At 60.7% G+C, this 19,711-nt stretch overlaps 2 protein-coding genes across 3 annotated transcripts in view; both read left to right on the forward strand.

Annotated features, from left to right (window-relative positions):
* The window catches only part of QSOX2 (quiescin sulfhydryl oxidase 2), a 35,456-nt gene extending 26,986 nt beyond the window's left edge, over positions 1–8,470 (forward strand). Inside the window, exons 10-12 of the mRNA XM_058524500.1 lie at positions 753–903; positions 4,489–4,677; positions 7,483–8,470. Of these exons, the coding sequence (XP_058380483.1) occupies positions 753–903; positions 4,489–4,677; positions 7,483–8,027 (885 nt within the window). The 3' untranslated portion in view covers positions 8,028–8,470. The remainder of the gene's footprint in view (positions 1–752; positions 904–4,488; positions 4,678–7,482) is intronic.
* A 3,239-nt stretch (positions 8,471–11,709) lies between these two features.
* On the forward strand, positions 11,710–19,476 carry LHX3 (LIM homeobox 3). 2 transcript variants are annotated; one of them, XM_058524799.1, is made up of 6 exons: positions 11,710–11,797; positions 16,165–16,336; positions 16,981–17,183; positions 17,897–18,048; positions 18,124–18,295; positions 19,058–19,476. In XM_058524799.1, exons 1-6 carry the CDS (start codon positions 11,710–11,712, stop codon positions 19,474–19,476), a joined length of 1,206 nt encoding a protein of 401 aa, XP_058380782.1. The 2 variants fall into 2 exon arrangements, with proteins under 2 accessions (XP_058380782.1, XP_058380781.1); XM_058524798.1 differs by lacking the exon at positions 11,710–11,797 and adding an exon at positions 13,831–13,924.
* Positions 19,477–19,711: the final 235 nt, after the last annotated feature.

The following is a 19,711-nucleotide window of genomic DNA, read 5'->3' on the forward strand; positions in this document are numbered from 1 at the left end:
GCTGTCTGCCTCGGAGAAACGAGTGGTGGGGGCTTCTTGCCTTGGTCTTCTCCACCGCCAGTCCGAGCTTGAGGTCGTCGCAGCGTCCTCCAGCACAGGCAGGGCCCACGTGGGAGCACGTGGACTGGGCTCAGAGCGGGGGGGGGGGGGGGGGGGTGCCAGGATAGAGCACGTCAGACCCAACTGCGGGTAGCCCTTCGATGGTCAGCCCGCCGGGGCATCCCAGAGCGGCCGGGACGGCTCATCGAGGTGTCCGTGACCCCGAGCGCTCAGGGCCTTGGTCTCCTGAGCTGTGAGCACTGTGTGCGGCCCTGACTTGCTGCTTGTCAAATGAAGGCCATCACTCATTCTGGCTGAGAAGCGTTTGCAGTTGGAAGTTTTAAAGTTTTATTTCTATTTCATTGGTCTTCTCCTATGAATTTCATCATAACTGATCCTAATCTAAGAGAAAAGGTGGGTGTTCTTGTGTTTCCTAGTGCTAATTTCTCAAGATACAGACGAACTCTTGCCTTCTCCCCAGACACTGGAAAGAACAGGCTGCGCTCCCGCATTCTGAGAGCGCCGGTAGTAAAATAGACGTTCTCTGCTCGTTTGTTTGCTACTGAGTTTAAATTTACTGATCAATTGTCCAGCTGCAAATTTGATAAACGCCCTGTGTCACCACCACCCAGTGAAGATAGAGGACCTTCACCAACTGTTTTTAATTTTAACAGTTCAATTGTCTCTTACTTTTCCCTTTTTTTTTTTTTTAGATTTCTGGACTGTTCCTTCCTAGTCACATAAAGTGGGTTGGATGTCAGGGGAGCCGACCAGAGTTGAGGGGTTACACGTGTTCGCTCTGGAAGTTGTTCCATACTCTGACTGTGGAGGCTGGGGCCCACCCAGAGGCGCTGGACGACACAGGTAACCCATCCTGCGTGGTGGGGCGCCGTTAGTCCACCGGACACGCTTACACGGGAGCCTCCAGGTGCCGTCAGAAGCACACGTGCAGGCTTGTTCTGCTGTGTGTGAGGCAGCATGTCGTGAGGGTGCCCCTGGGGAGCTGAGGAGCATAGAGTGAGCATCTCTTCAGGAGTCTGTGGGCCCTGCACGGGCGCTGGATGCTGGAGCGTGAGTGCCCATCTCCCTGAGTGAGAAGTGTGCACGGCTGAGCTGCAGGAAATAAATCATAGGGAGGAATGAGGACACTGGCCAAGAGTTCCTCTGCAGTGTATGCGCTTCTTTATTTTGCTTTAAAAACATGAGAATAAGTGAAACATATTTGGAGAGGTGTATTAGTATCTATTGTTGGGTAACAAATCACTCTAAAACTTAGGAGCTTACAACAACGCACATGGATGTCTCACAGTGCCTGTGGGTTGGGAGCTCAGATGTGGCTTAACAGGGTCCTCTGCTTCAGGGCTCTGGCGAGCCTCAGGCAAGGAGTTGGCCAGGGCTGGGCCTCATCTGAAGGCTGGACTGGAAAGAGCGCCCCCCCGTGCTCACTCTCAAGGTGGCGGCTGGATCCCAGCCCTTGTTGGCTGTTGGCCAGAGGCCAGCCTCAGTGCCTCACCCTGTGGCCTCGCCGTGGGAGGCTCGCACCACAGCAGCCCGCTCCACTGGAGCAAGCGAGTGAGGGGCGTCCTTCTGGGTGTGAGGCCTGGCGTTGGCAGTGAGCCCAGACTGCTCACAGAGGGAGGGGGACCACGGGGCCGTCTCAGGCTGCCTGCTGCAAGAGGTTAGAACTACAGAACTGTGAGCTGGGTTTCATCATTTCAGTTATCAGGACATAGCGCAATCAGCATTGTCATGTTTTATTTCCTGCACGAGACACTAAGAAAGTGTTGGGTTTGTATCCACTTGGGCTGTGCACAGTTGAAGCAGGCCCCTGCAGCCTCGGGAAGAACGGCTTATCTTGTACTTGTTTTTAGCTCATTCAGGGTCACTAATGTTTGTATTAAGTCGAAAGTGGAGTGTTTTGACTCACACACACCAATATTCTTTCTAGTAAAATTGTAAAATTCTCTCACAGTTCTCTTTTACGGTGTAACAAACTACTCCAAAATGCTGTGGCTCAGAACAGCCGCCACCGGACATGCTCACGGTTCTGGGGCTCAGCTGGGCGGCTCTTCTGTCTGCCCCAGGAGGCTCGCTCGTGTGGCCACAGCCAATTGGTCTAGACTCCCAGGTCAGACTCTGCAGGCCGCCCTCTTCTCCCCTACCCCCCGGGGGCAACACCACAGTCAGGAAGGACCTCTCGAGGCCCCAGCTGGGGCGAGGGGCACATGGCATCACTCCCACTGTGTCCTGTTGGTCATGTAGGTCTCGTCCAGCCCAGATTCACGGTGGAGAAATAGAGTCCACCTGTCCAAAGCGGCAAAGCCACATTTCAAAAGAGGCGTGTGGCTGTCCTTGGGACTCCTCCCCACCCGGCTCTCCTTAAGGGGACCTTGGCTTTCTGCTTCCCAGGGGTCCTGTTGGGGGAGGGGGGCTTTGACCCACAAGTTACTTTAAGAATCATGCAGAAAAAACAGCAGCGTGTTTTTCAGGAGAAACGTCAGAGCTCCCAAACAGACAGTGAAACCAGAACATTGACACTGCCTGATTTAACGCAAACCAGGCCATCAGAACCCACTTCTCAAACATGAGCCCTAGTTACGGAAACCTGGTGTTTCCCGGGGGGTTCTGCTGAGGGAAGGACGAGCACTTCAAGGGCATTACGGTGGCAGCCAGGGAAGGAGGTGGTGACCAGGGTGTTCTATGAAGATGTGACAGAACTGACGCCAGTCTCCTGAGGTCGTAAAGGCAGCAGGATGATAAAGCACACACAAAGATCTTCAGCATTCTTTCCCTTTATCGGCGTAAATTGAAGCAATATCCGAGGAGTACGTCTCCTGCCAAAAGAATTGGGTCAGGCCGAGGCCGCCGGATTATGTCTTGGAAGGTTTTCCTCTCCTTACGGCGTGTTTAAACCCCATCGGCTAAAAAGCCTGCCGCGTCCTCTAATCCCCACAGGTAGACGTTTATGCTTCTTGTCCACTTTAAAGATTAGGGTGGCCCCGAGTGTGCCTCGGTTTGCTGGGGAACCAGAAAAGGAGGATTACCCAGTGATGCGTGGCAGATGTCGGCCCAAGATCTGCCGGCTGGCGAGAGGGGGCAGACGAGCCGTGTTGAGGGGCCAGGGGCCCAGCCAGCAGCGTGTGCTTAGGCTGTGTGTGCTGGCTCCCACCCTGGGCGCCGCCCGGCTGCCCTTGAACACACTCAGGGCCGAGGAGAAGCTGGCGGTCCTCAGTCTGGGCCTTCCGTGAGGAAATGAACGAGGGCCACCAAGGTTAATGACGGATGCGGAAAGTTCGCCCAGGGCTCTGGCTCCAGGGCCTATGGAGGGAGCATTGCCCTCGGGAGGAAAACCCCGAGAAGCCTCGGGCCATGCTGTGTGAAGAGAGATCACTGGGGAGGCCTGCTGCTGATTAAGACGGATTCAGTCTCAAAAGCACGTCTTCTTTTTTCCAATTATCTTGCTGCATTTCTTTTAATGCCAACATTTAATCTGTTTTAATCTCTTGGTCTCTTGTCTGTACGGTCAATCCCTCGTATTAGTTGTCTGAACGGGGCGCTGGGGTCCTCGTGTCAGTGTGACGCTGGCTGCTGCCTTCTGCTGTCGGGGGATGGCCTCCTTGAAATTCGGTGTGGGGCTCATTCGCAGCGTCTTCTCAGGCACCCATGTCCCGTTAGCACTGCGTCTGTGTACGGGAGTGGAGACTGTCTGTGTGCTGGTAGGTGCTGGAGATCTCCCCACATGGAGAGGTTTAGCCTTTTAAAAAAGAGTGCGGGCCCTCACCTGGCAGCTGACTGGTCGTGACTCTTGCTGCCCCGACGCTGCCCCCTCTCATGAAAGATCATCCACAGCAGGGGGGCTGGCAGCAAGCCCGAGGCACTTCCTAAGGCATGTTCACACTTGGGCTTGTGTTTTGCAAGGATTTCAAAACCAAACATCTACAAATTCAGAATGAGTAGCCACCGCTGCTGCCCCGGCACCAGCCTGTGGGGGTGGCTTGGGCCCCAGAAACTGCGTCCAGGAGGCGGCCCCCCAGGCACAGCCCCTGCTTCCTAGGTTGTGCGGCCGAGGGCTGAGACGGTGGAGGGCTGGGCGAAGGTGCAGTTCCTCCCTCTGAGGGCTCCTTGGGGTTGTGGCATCTTGGAGCCCACTGCTCTTTGTCCTGGCTGTCAGCGCGTGTTCTGGGGCACGTCCTACGCTGGACACAGGTGACGTGCCTACTCTTCGAGGTGTGCGTGTTTGGCACAGTATTGTGAGAGTGAGCGGGCACCTTCTGGTTGCAGTAGGCGTCTGGGGAGGTGTTGGTTCCTTCCCATGTCCCTGTGCAGACAGGCAGGGCTGTCCCGTGTCCCAGGTCAGGCACTCACCGCGTTCCTGGCTCCCAAGGCTGACCCAAGCCCTGTGGTTCTAATGGAGACAGTCTCACGCAAAGGTGTTTGTTCCCTCTGCAGGTTTTGAAGACGACCCCCAGGCAGTGCTGCAGACCATCAGGAGGTACATTCACACCTTCTTTGGCTGTAAGGAATGTGGTGAGCATTTTGAGGAAATGGCTAAAGAATCCATGGATTCTGTGAAAACCCCAGACCAAGCAATTCTCTGGCTGTGGAAGAAACATAACCTGGTAAACAACCGCCTGGCAGGTGAGCAGAAGCCACACTGGGTGGCGGGAGCCTGGGTGCTGAGGGGCCAGCACAGTGATTGAGGCCATGTGGGCGGGCGGCCCCGTCACCGTGTCCTGCGGGCAGTGGGGATGGCATGGGCTAGGCGATGGTGTCTGAGCTTTGCCGCCATGCTGCCTGCCCACTGTGCCCAGGCTTCTTGCACACACCCGGCTCACGGCCAGACCTCTGCCCTGGTCAGACTTTAGTACCATGGCGACCTTGGCGGAGGGCTGCCATAGACAGCAGCCATTCCCAGCTGCAGTGTCCCTGGGTTTCCAGATTGTTCTGTCTCTTCAGGGCTCCTGGGCTGCGTGGGAATTGATGTGCATCCTTCTCCCCTCACACCCTCAGGTTGCCCACTAGGCCCCTGAGTAAATTTGACGCTGGAAAACTAGAAATACAATTAATTTTCAGTCAGGAATTTTAGTGTCATTACAATCTGCTCTCAGACTATAAACCAAACCCCTCAAAGTGGTTTTATTTAAAAAAACTAAATAAGGTGCATATATTTTCTCAGAGTTAAGTAATTCAAACTGTTCCTAAATCAGTGGCAGATTAAAATTAGGCTTAAAAATAATTCCACTGAGAAATAAATCTTAGTAGAGATGAATAGAAAATGCCACTAAACTATTGGTTTTTATTTAATCCACTGTATTATAAAAACATATTACCACTGAAGCACTAAAGGAAATTGGTTTTTCTTTGCATGAGAGCCCACTGCCGGGGCTTGGGTCATGTGACAGTGGCACCTTTCCTGTCTGCCGGGACTTGTCCATCTCGGTCGGCTTGGTTAAGATGCTTCGCTGTGACCCGTCCAGAGACTTCTCCCTCCTCCTGTCCCCCACCTCCCTCGCTCCTCACAGAGGTCTACCTGGCTGTCCCAGCCGCACTCAGCTCGGAGGCAGCCGGATGAGACTCCAGCCAGGCCTGCCCCTTTCTGGAGCCCTGTGTGCCCCTGCCCCTGGCCTGCGTGGGCCCTGCGTCGCTATGCTGCAGCCCATGGAATTGTGTCAGTCCTTAGAGTCCATACGTTCTCCAGCCCATCCCCAGCCTCTGGATGGAGGCCCAGACTCCTCAGAGGCCCCGAGACCTGACCTGGGCCTCCCTGTCCAGTGTCAGCTCCTGACTCCATGCTCTTCCTTCGTCTCCGTGTGAGAGGATCCAAACCCCCCGCTGGATGCCAGCGGAGGGCAGTGCTGGGGCAGTGCTGGTCCGCGTCGCCCTCCCGGCTTCGTGCGCAGTGCCGGGCCTGTAGTAAGCAGAGAGGAGAGACGCTCGCTTGTGAATGGGCCGGAGTAGACCGTCTCCACTGGTTTCAGGCACCTCGGAGGCCCACCGACAAAGTGACTTCATTTTTGCTTTCTTTGAGAAGCACTTTGAGAGGGCCAGATGTCCCCAGGTCAGGTCGGGAAGATCTGGGGGCTGAGACGGGCCCTGTGCTGCACTTCCTGTGCGGCGGGCCTGTGTGCTCCTTGTGTCCTCGGCAGAGGCCCTGCGCTGGGTGGTCACTGCTCACTGGGGAAAGGCAGGAAGTGAGGGCTGCAAGCTTGGGTGCAGGCTGGCTGTATGGCCCCGCCCGCCCCCCAGGCCTGCACGCAGACGGGTGCCGATTGCACCAGGTGCTCCCTGGGGCAGCGCTCCATCAGTACGTATGGATCAGAGGAGAGAGTGATTGAACAGGGGCGAGGGGATAGGAAAGGGGTAAATTATGGTCTCTTGTGTGTGGCCGAGGGGAGTGAAGTGAACTGCCTTTGTAAAGAGTCAGTGAGCGGTAAGTATCAAAAGCCTTGAAAATGTGGATACTTTTTGAATCAAATTCCACTTTTAGAAGTTATCAGGCAGTATGCAAAGCTGACGTCCATTGCACAACTGTGTACCTGCCCGTCCACAGGGGACTGACTGGATAGACCGTGGTAACCAGTGTTGGGTGCCGTACGGTTGTCAGGAATACTGAGGCAGATCTGTTACTGCTGGTGGAAGGGCAAATCCAGTTACGCCTGTGCGTGTGGTATGGTTCCATTTTGTACAGAGACGAGCACACGTCTGCACGTGCAGGACAGGCTGGGACGGACCCAGCTCAGCGCTGCGACCTCCGGGACAGCATGGGGAGCCGGCTGCTTGTCCTGCACCTCAGTAGTTCTTAGCTTTTCCTAAAGTGGACAAGTCTCACTCCCGGAATATTTCTTAGAGACCCTTAAAGGGTGTTTAGGGTCTGGAAGGGGCCAGCACAGGCATTGTGTACCCGAAGTGCTGTGGAAACAGCTGGATGGCGAGTGTCCAGGGGCAGGTGCCCCTGGGGGCTTTGGTGGGCCGTGGGCCTCAGGTGCACCTTTAGGGAAGGAGGATGGGGTGCACATTGAGCAGGGGCCTCAGGGTGAAAGGTACAGTGGTAAGAACCTGGCATGGCCCATTTTGGAAGCAAAGTAGCTGGGTGGATTGGAGCAGGGTTTGGCCAGGAGAGTGGCAGTGTCTGAGTACAGACACTTCCTCTGCTGGGGGCACAGGAACCCGCCAGAGGTGGAAGGGAAGACACAACATTTATGTGGGGTGCTTTAGGGAAAAGGGCTGGCAGCTGTGCAGGAAAGGTGGGAGTGAGGGGAGAGGGAGCAGGGCGTTGTCTAGAGCCCCTGGGAGGTTGCCGTGGGGGTGAGTGGAGGGGACAGGTGGTAGGCGGGCTGGAGTACTGGGAGCAGCCGCGGGGGGCCACGGTGCGTCCACTGTCTTGTCTTGTCTTGTCACTGAAAGGCCTCTCCATGTTGCTCTCCCTCCTCCTCTTCCTCCCAGGCCATCTGAGTGAGGACCCCCAGTTTCCAAAGGTTCCTTGGCCCACTCCGGACCTCTGTCCACCCTGCCACGAGGAAATTAAGGGCCTGGACAGCTGGAACGAAGGTCAGGTGCTCCTGTTCTTGAAGCGGCACTACGGCAGCGACAACCTCGTAGACACGTATTCCGCGGACCTGGGAGATGCTAGCGAAGGAGGTCCCCCGGCCGAGGGCCAGGATGGGGAGAGGGGCCACCCTTCCTCAGAGAAGCCGCATGGAGACCAGGCCAAGAGTCTCCATCCGCCCAGCGCGCTGCCTCCCCGACCTCGCCGGTCAGAGGGGTTGCACCAAGGACTGGACCTGAAACTCGAGAGTCTGAACGGGGCCGCGGGCCGCAGGGAGGCGGGGGCAGCCATGCCCTTTCTCGGGCTGGGCTTCTCCAGCCTGGACATGAGCCTCTGCGTCGTGCTCTATGTGGCCTCCTCCCTGTTTCTCATGGTGATGTACTTTTTCTTCCGAGTGCGGTCCAAGCGGTGGAAAGTCAGGCATCATCACCCGTCCGTGTAGAACTTAGCAAGACCGTGGAAGCGCCTCTGGGAAAACAGCCCCCCAGGCCGCCTGCAGCTTTACTGTTCAACATCAGGGATTTTATAAACACCTTGGGCCTGGTTTCACATCAGATGGCACCTTCGGCGAGTCCTCGTTTTACAGACGCTCTCCCTGCAAGGGGCAGGCCGGCGTGTGTGGTGGGACTGCTCATTGCTGGCATACGCAGTGGGCGCCTTTTACAGATCCTATGGCAGAAAGAATTCTATATTTTCATTCTTTTAGGTCTAGCAGTGGGGTGGGCAGTCCGGGCCAGTGAACAGAACTTCCCAGCCACTTGCATCTGGAGTTTACTGGACCACGTGTCTTGTTCCACTAGGCCTTGTTTTGGGATTCGGAGAAAAACCAAGCCCTTCCCTCCAGGAGGCTGCTGGGCGATTGAATGTAGCCGCAGACCCGGAGCAGGGCCTCTCCAGACGCTCCCTGCGGGCTGCTCCGTGACGCTGGTCTGGTCCCCAGCGGTGCGTCTGTGCTTTTCAGCTGCTTGGTTGTTGCTGCTGAAGCAAGAGATCACCTCAGTGGTGCTGAGGCAGCTCCGAGCTGGAGGGGACCCGTCAGGTGTCTCCGTGCCCTGCCGCAGCTTTCACTGCAGACGCGGAGCGGGAGGGGCACGGGGAGGGAGGCGCTGACAGGTTTGTGGCTTGGCTGCATTTCAAAAATAACTCCAGAGGCCTTGTGGAGTGGACAGGGCAGTGGCCCATTTGATTCTTCATAGGCACCCTTTGTTTGTAAGTCTGGCGACAAGAGAGAGAAGTGAATGAGGGCCGCCCTGGTCTGTCTATCCTCGGAGGCCTGAAAGCAGAGCTGCGTCCTGGGAGGGGTGTGAGGGGTGGTCTCCTCTTTCAGGCCGGAGTCTCCAGGGGGATCTCTGAAGGAGCCCTTCGTCCAGCACCTGCAAGGCCCGCTGTTGAACTAAACAGAGTTAAGAACGGGGTAGCCGGGTGGTCTCGCTGGTGCCTTTAAGGCCAAACTTCGTTTGCCTAGAGCTGTTTTATGGTGGGTTCTGGCACAGGGCCCTGGACCTCCAGACTTTGGTGATTAATTTTTTTACCATTTAATGATTTCAACACAGTATTTGTAAACCCAAAACATTCAGAGGTAAATTTGCCTCTGAAGATGTAAACAAAACTAACAGTGCCTGGGAACCTTTCCATGAGATCCGTCACGGCCATTGGTTTATCTCGCAGGTGCGGGTGTGTGCGTGTATGTGTGTGTCACTGTGATGGTTGTAAGTCGTTTTTTCTGCTTTGCCCATCTTATACTCATGTGTTGACTAATCACGGTGGCTGGCGTGGGGTGTTTATAAGACCACTGTAGTACTGTTGCAGTTTGGGGAAATGGATAGCTGGTCCCCCGGACAACTGGCGTTAGCGCCTTCAGGGAAGGAGCGGCGGAGGAGGGCAGCGGAGCCCTGCGGGCGTGGTCTGGAGGCCTCTGGCCAGGAAGCCACTCCAAGCCACTGCTTCCCCACTCTGCCCCGAGAGAGGAGGTTCCTTCTTGTCTGACACTTTTTTAACCCCCAGAAGCCTCTGTGTTTTAAAACCCATGAGCTGGTCCTCATAGCTCGCTGTGTGCCTGGGTTATTGAAGACACCGTGTTGTTTCTTTTCAACTTGAAAACCAGGCAGATTTACACACGGAATCCAAAGGGAAATACTTAGAACCATTAACTAAACTGCCTTCTGGTTTGTGTGGAACATCTTTTCTCCCCTTCAGTGAGTTTCTGTCGCTGGAGTGACCCGGACGATGTTGCAGTGCGCCATCGTGTGTGGTGACCTGTGCCAGGCCCCTTGGAAGCACAGGGTCGGCTCCCCGGTTCACACTGACCCTGCCGTTGGAGGTCACCACTGTTTGAGGACCAGTTTACGACTTCCGAGGGGCAAGGTTCTCAGCACACAGAGTGGTCAGGGAGAGGGGTGTGCCCAGGTGGCTGCAGGGAGTGTATCTCTGTGCGGGTGTGAACACAGCCTTGCACATCTCCCGGGGCCCGCTCAGGAGTGGACCCACTTTTAGGCTAGGTTTAAGGTCTGTTTTCTAAAGTTGTAAGTATTGAGACTAATGAATAAATAGTTCGGTAATTTAAATGTGTATTTATTTTTAATGGAAGGACTTTGATTAAAAAGAAGCTAATTGACTTGGTGATGTCAGTGAAATTTCTTACCTGCCAGGAAAGTTTTGTATTTAAGTCAACTATAATGTACATGTTTTAAAAATAAATAAATCTGACATTTGAAAAAATTGTCATGCTTCTGACACGTGAACTGGCTCACCAGTGGTGGTCCGGGTGTCGGGTGGCTGTGCAGATGGAGCCTTCTTTCCCCTCTAGAGTTCATGGACTGGACACCTGAAATTCTAGAATTTCTTGTATTGAACTGAGGCTTTTTGGAGATGGCCCAGGGGTCGGGTGGAGTGAGAGATGGGAAATCAGTGGTCGATTATTTTCTTGGGGCTGGTCTGGACTGAGTGCCCTTCATCTCACACGGTGGAGGGAGTGGGAGTGGTGACAGGTGGCAGGAACTGCCCCAGAGGCGCCTGGTGAAGGGAGCGCCCACCCACCCAGTTCCAGACTGCGGCTCTCACTGGCCCCCTGCTGCCCGGGCCTGAGTGCCCCAGCATCGCTGGCAGGCTTTGCCCGGACACCTGTTTGCGGCCTCAGCCTCTGAACGATTTGATTTCTTCTGTCCCCAGTTTTGTCCTGTGGTGGGAAGGTCTCCAGTAGCCACGTACGGACTTCAGGGGAGACCTGCTGGCTGTGGTTCCTGTGGATCCACCTTCCCAGCCAGGCTGGACGGTTACGCCGTCCCTGGCTTTGCCCAGGTCCCTCCCTCAGGGCAGCCCCTGATCTGGCACCCTGTCAGGGCACTGAGTGACCAGTAGGTACCCTGCCCGCCAGCCCGGGTCTGTGTGGTACTGGTGTTGGTGTAGACCCACCATCCGGTAACAGGTTACAGCCGAGTCTTGGAGCTCGTGGCCCTTGAGTCCTGAGTAGTTTCTGTTGGGGACGCCCCAGGTGCCCTTCCTCCTGGCTGCCCTGGGGTGGGGGTGGGGCTGTGGCCTGAAATCTGGGGGAGGTTGAGTGTTGGAGAGGTTGTGAGTCCAGAAAGTTCCTCAGCCCAGCAGCAACAGTTGAACGCCTCTGAACTGCACCTGGAGCCAAGGCCTCAGTGGGGACCTGGGCTGGAGGCCAATGGGGCTGGAGGGGCCACCCTGGGCCCGTGGCCTGGACTCTCCCCTCCAGAAGGCTGTGAGCAGGAATGGCAAGGTGGAGCACCCGCTTGCAGCGAATCCCCACGCCTTCCAACGGCCTGGAGCTCAGGGTGGAGCTGCGCCTGGTGAGCCAGCGGGGGGTGGGGGGGAGGTGAGGAGGCGGGCGGAGGGACAGGGGACCTGGGGAGGGGGGAGGGGGTGGCGGGCTGGGGGAACAGAGGGCGGTGGTTAAGGTCGGGGGAGGTGGGGAGCTGCGTGCTGCCTTCAGCACCGTGGACAGCACCAAGCCCAGAGGCTCCCGAGTCTGGCGAGGCGGTGCGCACAGGGACGCGGGCGGTGCGACGGGCCTCGGGGAGCTCCAAGCCCTGCCAGGGGTCCAAGAGGAAGAGGGAGGAGCGCCCGGAAAAACTCAGCCCCAGCCCCGGCCTGGCACCACGATGCTGCTGAAAACAGAGCTCCAGCGTGACCGAGATGGGCCTGGGGCCCCGGCGGCCGCTGCCATCTGCACCTTCGGCGGGACTCGGGGTAAGAGCCCTGGCACCCTGTTGCCTCCAGCCCGGGCAGGAGGGCCCCAAGGGGAGGAACGGCCAGGGCGGCAGAGGTGGGAAGGAAGGGGCACGGTTCACGGACGGCAGAGAGGAAGAGTCCAGAGAGAACGTGGGCAGGACATGGGAGACAGAGTGGGGCGAGGGGAGGCGAGTCTGGCAGATCCCGTGGTGGGTGGAGGGCCTGGAGCTCCCTGGATGGTTCGGGAGGCCCTGACTCGAGTTGTTGGAGCGCCCGAGAACAGAAGGGGTCTCCTAGACACTGCTGAGGGGAAGGGACGGGGCAGAGCAAGTGGCACCAAGTTCCTCCAGAGACCTCACGCCCCTCAGCTCCCACCACAGCCCGGCCCAGACCTCTCCCAACGGTCCAGCAGCGCAGCACCCGGAGACCTGGGCCGAGTCTCCCGCCTGAACCGCCCTCCTCAAGGGCCATTTGATCGCCACAGGCGCTGGGAAATAACGGAGGCATTGTTGGCGGACCTGCCAGATGCCGAGCGCGTGGGGCCGCCACCTCCTGGACTGGCTGCCCGCCCGCCCACCCCTTCCCCAGTCCAACCACACATGGCCCCTCTGGGGCACGCCTCTGCAACAGCTGACACTCAACGGCCGACACCCCAGCGCACCCAGCACCACTCGGCCCCTGGCTTGTGCACCCCTCCCTGTGCTGCTGGGTAACACGTGTGGGGCCAAGTAAAGGGGTGTGGAGGCCGATGGGCCTTTGCTCAAACCTGTGAGGCCTCAGGTCTGCTGGGATCTGGGAGGCGGCTGTGCTCTTCCTGCCTGGGTCCTTCCAGGCCGGTCCCCGTGTTACAGCACACAGACCAGGCAGCTGGAGGCCAGGAGAAGGCAGGGTGGATGGGGACGCTGCTGTGGGCTCTGAGGTGGAGAGACCTGGAGAATGGCATCAACTTGCTAGTCCCCCAACACTTGCTGGGGCCCCTGCCCTAGTCATACCCCTCCCTGCAAGAGGCCCACACTGCGGTCCTGATTGTGGGTGACAGCGGGGGGAGGGGGAGATGGCGCTGGCCTGTGTCCAGATGCTGTGTGCCCTCTGGGCAGCAGCAGCCACCCTCGTGTGGGTGCATCTCTACAGACAAGGATGGGTGGGTTCCTGCGGGCTCACCTGCTTGGATTGGGGGCAGGATGTTGGAAAAGGAGCCACAGGGGCTGCGTTCTGTGCAAGCTGGGGTGCTGGGAGTGGAGGGATGTGCAGACGGATGCCCGGCTTTCCCAGCCCCGGTGTCCCTCCTGACCTGGAGTCTTGGCTGCGTGTCCAGGCCCAGGACACTGGGTTTCCCTCCCAAGAAGCGCCCTTCTTTCCTGCTCCCACTCTGGGCTGCAGTTCCAAGAGTGGTGCCCAAAAGCTGGCCGGAGCTGGCAGGTCCGAGGTCCCGTCCGGCGCCTGGTGGCTTCACTGTGAGCCCTTGGGCGCCACACTCACCCTCTCTGGGTCTCTGAGTCGCGTTCGTGCCAACCTGACGTTGTCACCAAGCCTCCCAGCTCGGCTCTCTGCTCTCCCAAGTCGGAGCCTCAGCGGCGGCAGGACGCAGCTCCCTCCCTGACCCTCCTCCCAGGACCGTCAGCCTCTCCGCGCCTGCACGCCCGAGCCCAGGCCTCAGCCTGCGGCCGGCGCGGGGGCAAGAAGCTGCGGCGCCCGGGCCAGCGCCCACGGGCAGCCCTGGTCCGGCTCCTCCCCTGCCTGTCCCCACCCTCAGGCCCGCACTCGGCTGGCGTCTGGGCATCGCGGGTCCCCGCGCTTAGAAGCGCAGTACCGCCGGACGCCCCCGGCGCGCCTCAGCGGCCCCCGGCCCCGCCCCGCCCCGCGGCCCCGCCCCCCGGCCGCTCCGCCCTCCGCGCGGCCGGAGGCTCCGGGCCCCAGGGCGGCCCGTGGGCGCAGCGCCCAGCAACGGCGGGAATCGCTCAGACGCCGGCCCGGGGCCACTGCGGCCGTGGCCTCGCCGAGCCCCGGGAAAGTTCGGGGTCGGAGAGCGGCGTCGCCGGGCCACGGGACCCATGGAGGCGCGCGGGGAGCTGGGCCCGGGCCGGGAGTCGGCGGGCGGCGACCTGCTGCTGGCGCTGCTGGCGCGGAGGGAGGACCTGCGCCGAGGTGGGTGCCCGCGCCAAGGGGCCTGCACCGGGGAGGGCGGACCCCGGCGAGACCCGGAGGTCCTCTCTCCTTTCCGGGCCTGGCCACGGAGGTGGCGGGAGCCAGGGGACCCGGCAGGACTGTATGCGAGGGTCCCAGCACGTCCCCTCCTGGGCGCCCCAGCGGCGAGTTTGCGTCGGGGCCCCTGCAGCTGTGCTGTCGGCTGTGTGGTCCCGAAGCTGCGCCGCTCAGGCCGGGGAGCCCTCGGGGCCCCAGGACCGGTTGAGGAAGTCCTCTCCCTGATCGGGAGAGTGTGCAGGGAGCAAGTGGGGTTCAGTGACCACTGAGCAGGAGGATCCTCAAGAGGGCCGCCCCCACCCAGACCCGCCGCACTTTCCAGAGGAAGAGAGTCAGATGCAGGGGCCGGGGTGGAGCCGAAGCCCATCCGCAGATCGCCCCCAGCTGGGGTCTGGCATCTGCACCCACACACACCTGCTTTGTTGGCCTGCTCCCGGCTGGTCCTCAGAACCCTTCTACAGGAAAACCCCCAACTTCCTGGTGGCACCAGTCTCGCCCCCAGCGCTTTGGCTCCCGGAGAACCGGGACCCTTCTCGGGGGGCTTCCGGGCTGGCGGGACCACTGGATGGAGACAGGCGACCCTGGCGGAGTGGGGAGCGGCAGGGAGGGAGCAGGTGGGAAAGAGGTTACCTCCAGGCTGTGGGGTCTCACCCGTCCCCTATTTATTTATTTATTTTCCAACGGTTCCTGGGAGGGGTTGGCCGCAGAGGCTGGGAGGAAAGGGTGGGAGGGCTGAGGGAGAGGGAGGGAGGGGAGGCGGGCTCGGAGAGCCACGGCTGAGGAGAGCTGGCCGGGACGGGCGGGCGCGAGGCTCTGCGGGCCCCGCCGGCGCCGAGGGCAGGAGACCCGCCGAGGCCGGAGTCGTCATGCAGCGTAAGGCCCGCGTCGCCGGGGCTGCGGGGAGCGCGAGGGGCGCGGCGGGAGCGGCTTTTGCCAGACGCGGGCTCCAGGGGCGGCAAGGCCGGGGCGCTGTCCGGGCCTCGGTGCTGAATCCGCGCGGTGCGGGCCTGTGCAGCTACCAACTCTATGCCCGGTGTCCTCGCCAACCTGCCGTCGCGCCCGAGATGGGGGCCCGGAGGGCTCGGATCCCCACGCTCAGCACCCGGGGCTGAGGTTTTGCCCGACGCGGGGTCGCGTCCTTCGCAGGTTTCCTGCCGCTTCAGGAGGGAGGTGGATCCGGTTCCCCGGGTCTGGGGCCAAAGGAGGTCCTTCTCTGGTCTTCCCACCCACTGTGGGGCCGGCCTGGACCCAGATGGGTCCGGGGGCAGCGAGATGAGTGCGGAGAAGTGGGAGCAATATTTGCGTAGGTTCCACCTCCTGCTCCCGGCTCTCTCCTCCCCCGGGAGACCTTTTCTAAATTGACAAGGAGTCCTCACCCATAAGCACCCCGAAAAGCCCCGTGGACCCCACAGGCCACCCTTGCATTTCCCCAACCTGGTCCCCCAAAGACCTGCAGTCCTGGGGGAGCAGAACGCGCCAGAACCCGTGTGTTGGAGTAACTATGACCATGTGGGGAGGGCAAACCACCTTCTGTGTGCTCAGGCACCCACCTGGAGCGTGAGGACAGCAGATCCATTTGTCCAGTCCACTCACAAGTACCCCGAAGCCACCCAAAGATGGAGAGGGCGTCGGTTTTTACCTTGGTGGCCCGCAGACAGGGCCACGGGGCTGGGCAGCCACACGCACAAGGAGCCTCTAGCCGCTATGATGCTTAATTGTGCAAAGTAGTGAGGATGACTGGGTGGTGGGTGCCCCAGGACCACATATGCCCAGCCTCTGGGCGATGGTAAGGGCCCATTTTCCAGCCTGGCCTCTGAGAGAGCCCCTGGGGAGGAGTTTTAACTTGAACTCAGTGTGCGCCCTTCATGCATGCGGGGAACATTTTGTGGTTGACGGTATCTGGCCCAATGGAATCGCCTGGGCACCTTCCTGCTCACTGGCACATTTCTAAATCCATTTTCAGTTTACCTGAATTTTAGCTGTGAGCCAGGCTGTGGACTTTGGTGCCATGCACTGCCAGCTCCGGGGTGCCAGGCAGCCGCTCAAACCGCCTGGGGACGAGGGTGCACAGGGAAGGGGGTCTCCCTCGGCAGCCCTGGGTCCTGGGGGCTGGGGTGGGAAGTGACTTTGATGCCGCCCACTCTGTGCCGTGCCCATGACCGCAGCGACTCCTCGGCCTCCAGAGATCCCGCTGTGTGCCGGCTGCGACCAGCACATCCTGGACCGCTTCATCCTCAAGGCTCTGGACCGCCACTGGCACAGCAAGTGCCTCAAATGCAGCGACTGTCACACGCCGCTGGCCGAGCGCTGCTTCAGCCGCGGGGAGAGCGTCTACTGCAAGGAAGACTTCTTCAAGTGAGCCCAGGGCTGCTGGAGGGGGACGAGCGGCACTGTCTGCCCCGGGGGGAAAGGAGGCCGGAGTGGGCCCTGGAGGGACTCCCCTGACCCCTCACAATAATCACGTCCAGAGCCCGGGAAGCCTCCACCTCCAGGCCCCCTCCTGTCACGGCAGAGCCCCCTGGGTCCTCTGGGGGAGGGCGGCTGAGGCCCCTGGGGCCTCTCCCTGGGTGGCCCAGCCTGGTTGGCACATCAGCAAATTTTTTTTAGAGTAATTAATTTTGTGAATCATCGAAGCAATCGTTAAAAAAGATAACCCCAAGTTTGTGGAACTCTATTGGACTTACTTCCTCTTAATTTTGGTCCTGTTTTTGTCCTTAATGCCGGGGCCCGGCGCCTTCCGAACACAGGCCTCCGGGGTCTAAAACATTCACCTTCCCGACCGAGCACCACGCGCGGTTCTGCTCCCCAGGTCCTCCGGGTCCCCCTCTCCGTAGTCTGTGCGGCTGTGCCGGCGCTGCGGGCGGGTGACCAGGGGCAGGGCCCGGGCGAGCCTTCCTCCCAGAGCCGCCCTGCGCGGCGCAGCGCTCGCCACTCTCCGACCCGCTCGGGGCGAAGGAGCCACACGCCCCGTGCTGAGCCGCGCCCTGTGCGTCCCGCAGGCGGTTCGGGACCAAGTGCGCCGCGTGCCAGCTGGGCATCCCGCCCACGCAGGTGGTGCGCCGCGCCCAGGACTTCGTGTACCACCTGCAGTGCTTCGCCTGCGTCGTGTGCAAGCGGCAGCTTGCCACGGGCGACGAATTCTACCTCATGGAGGACAGCCGACTCGTGTGCAAGGCGGACTACGAGACTGCCAAGCAGCGAGGTCAGCGGGAGCGGGCAACGGTCTGGGTAGGGCCCCTCTTCCTCTCCTGCTAAGTGGGACTGAGGCCAGTCGGGGTCGGGGCGCGGAGGGATCCTCACCTCCAGCGACCGCCTCGGAGCGCTCCCTGAGGGACGCGAATTTACCCGCCTTCCCTACAGGCCGGGGCGGTGGGGGCACCGCCACCCCCAGGCCGGAGCCGGGGCCAGAGCCGGGTGGGGACAATTAACAGCCCGGCTCTGGGGAAGCCGGGGTCTGGGGTCGCAGCGGCCGCCTGACTCTGGAGCACAGGGAAGTTGGTCGAATTATGTGGATTCTCACCCTGGTCTGAATTATCACCCTAAATCCTTACGGTGGAGATCTGGCATTACCCACACCCTTGGAACAAAGAGGAACTGCGGGGGCGCGGGGCGCTTGCCAGTGGGGGGCCGAGGCAGGAGGTGGCAGCGCCGCGATCACCGGCCGCGCGAGTCCCCAGTGAAGGCCGCAGCCGAGCCGCCCCTCCGCCCAGGCCCAACGCCCCCACCCGGGTTTTCTCCATTGCTCCCAGTGCCCCGCGGCCCGCGAAGCCCCCTGACCCCGCGGCCACGGCGGTCGGTCGCTGGGGGGGGCGGTATTAGGGGCCCCGAGGTCCCCGCGCCCAGGAGGGTGTGGTGTGGAGCGCTGGGGTGCCGGAGGAGCAGGCTCCGCCTCACCACCCCCCGCCCGCGGTGCAGAGGCCGAGGCCACAGCCAAGCGGCCGCGCACGACCATCACGGCCAAGCAGCTGGAGACGCTCAAGAGCGCTTACAACACGTCGCCCAAGCCGGCGCGCCACGTGCGCGAGCAGCTCTCGTCCGAGACCGGCCTCGACATGCGCGTCGTGCAGGTCAGCGCCCCGCGCCCGCCGCCACCCTGCCCGCCCCCGCGCGCCCTGCGGCCACTCACCCGCCCCCGCCCGCAGGTGTGGTTCCAGAACCGCCGGGCCAAGGAAAAGAGGCTCAAGAAGGATGCGGGCCGGCAGCGCTGGGGCCAGTATTTCCGCAGCATGAAGCGCGCCCGCGGCGGCTCCAAGTCCGACAAGGACAGCGTCCAGGAGGAGGGGCAGGACAGCGACGCCGAAGTCTCCTTCACCGGTGCGGGCGGCCTCGGAAGCGCGCAGCCCCGCGCCGGGAAGAACGTTGGGTTGACTGGTTGCAGGGAAATCTAAATTTCCTAGTCAGTGGCCTCTTTAGCCTTACTTAAAAAAAATTCATTTATGGACCCTGGTCCCCCATCCCCAAACACTGTGGGCTGGCCTCTCAGGACCACTGCTCTTCCCCTGGTGGGGGCCAGAACCCCTATGACCCGGCCCGGCCCTCAGCAGGCTTTCTCATGGGGGGGCGTCGCGACCATCTTTCTGGCTCCCCGCCCTTGCAATGATTTTTAGAAAAGCGGGCAGCACGATTTTGGGGTAAATGATTAAAAATTTCTGGCTGTTTGGAGTTGAGGGTCCACCCTCCTCTGTGGGATCCGATGACCTCATTCTCCATACCAGGGAGACTTCAATCGCACCCCTTAATTCCCGTCCTCAGAGAGTTTGTGCAAGAGACTCTTTTGGGCTGCGTTGTGACCTTAGGCTGCTCACCCAGCCTCTCTGGGCCTCTTTAACTTGGGGATGGTCATGGAACCCTGGGTTTTGACTGGACTACAGCCATCATTCTTTAGACACCGTGTGGGACTGAGCTGGACACCGAGGTGGGAGGGTGGGGGCAGAAGGCAGCTGTCTATTCTAAGAGCAGAAGGGACTTGGGCTGGCCTGTTGTGTGACGTGGGGCAGGTCGTCCCTGCAGGAGGGGTCCTGAGGGGCGAGGTGGAGGAGGGCGGGCTCTGAGCAGTGCCCTCCGCTTCCGTTGCAGAAGAGCCGTCCATGGCCGAAATGGGCCCTGCCAACGGCCTCTACGGCAGCCTGGGGGAGCCCACCCCGGCCTTGGGCCGGCCCACGGGAGCCCCAGGCAGCTTCTCGCTGGAGCCTGGAGGCCTGGCCGGCCCGGAGCAGTACCGAGAGCTGCGCGCCAGCAGCCCCTACGGCGTCCCCCCCTCCCCAGCTGCCCTGCAGAGCCTTCCTGGCCCCCAGCCCCTCCTCTCCAGCTTGGTGTACCCAGATGCCGGCTTGGGCCTCATGCCCGCGGGGGCCCCAGGTGGGCCCCCGCCCATGAGGGTGCTGGCAGGGAACGGACCCAGCTCTGATCTGTCCACCGGGAGCAGCGGGGGCTACCCTGACTTCCCTGCCAGCCCCGCCTCCTGGCTGGACGAGGTGGACCACGCTCAGTTCTGACGGAGGCCCCCCCGCTTCACCACAGCGGACATGAGGGGTGTGGGCAGCGGCGCTGCCCCTGGCTGGGCCGCCTGGAGCTGTGCTCTCTTCCTTTCCTGAAGCCCAGGACCTCAGCGGGAAGCAGGTGCCACCGGCGGGGGACAGGACGAGGACATCAAGGGAGGGCTGGTTTCTGCGGAGCGCCCAGCCACGCAGCCGCCTCCCTGGGGCCCACGGGCTCATTTGGCTCCTGTCT

This window comes from Diceros bicornis, chromosome 28 (genome assembly GCF_020826845.1).
Source record: "Diceros bicornis minor isolate mBicDic1 chromosome 28, mDicBic1.mat.cur, whole genome shotgun sequence".
Classification (NCBI taxonomy): Eukaryota; Metazoa; Chordata; class Mammalia; order Perissodactyla; family Rhinocerotidae; genus Diceros; species Diceros bicornis.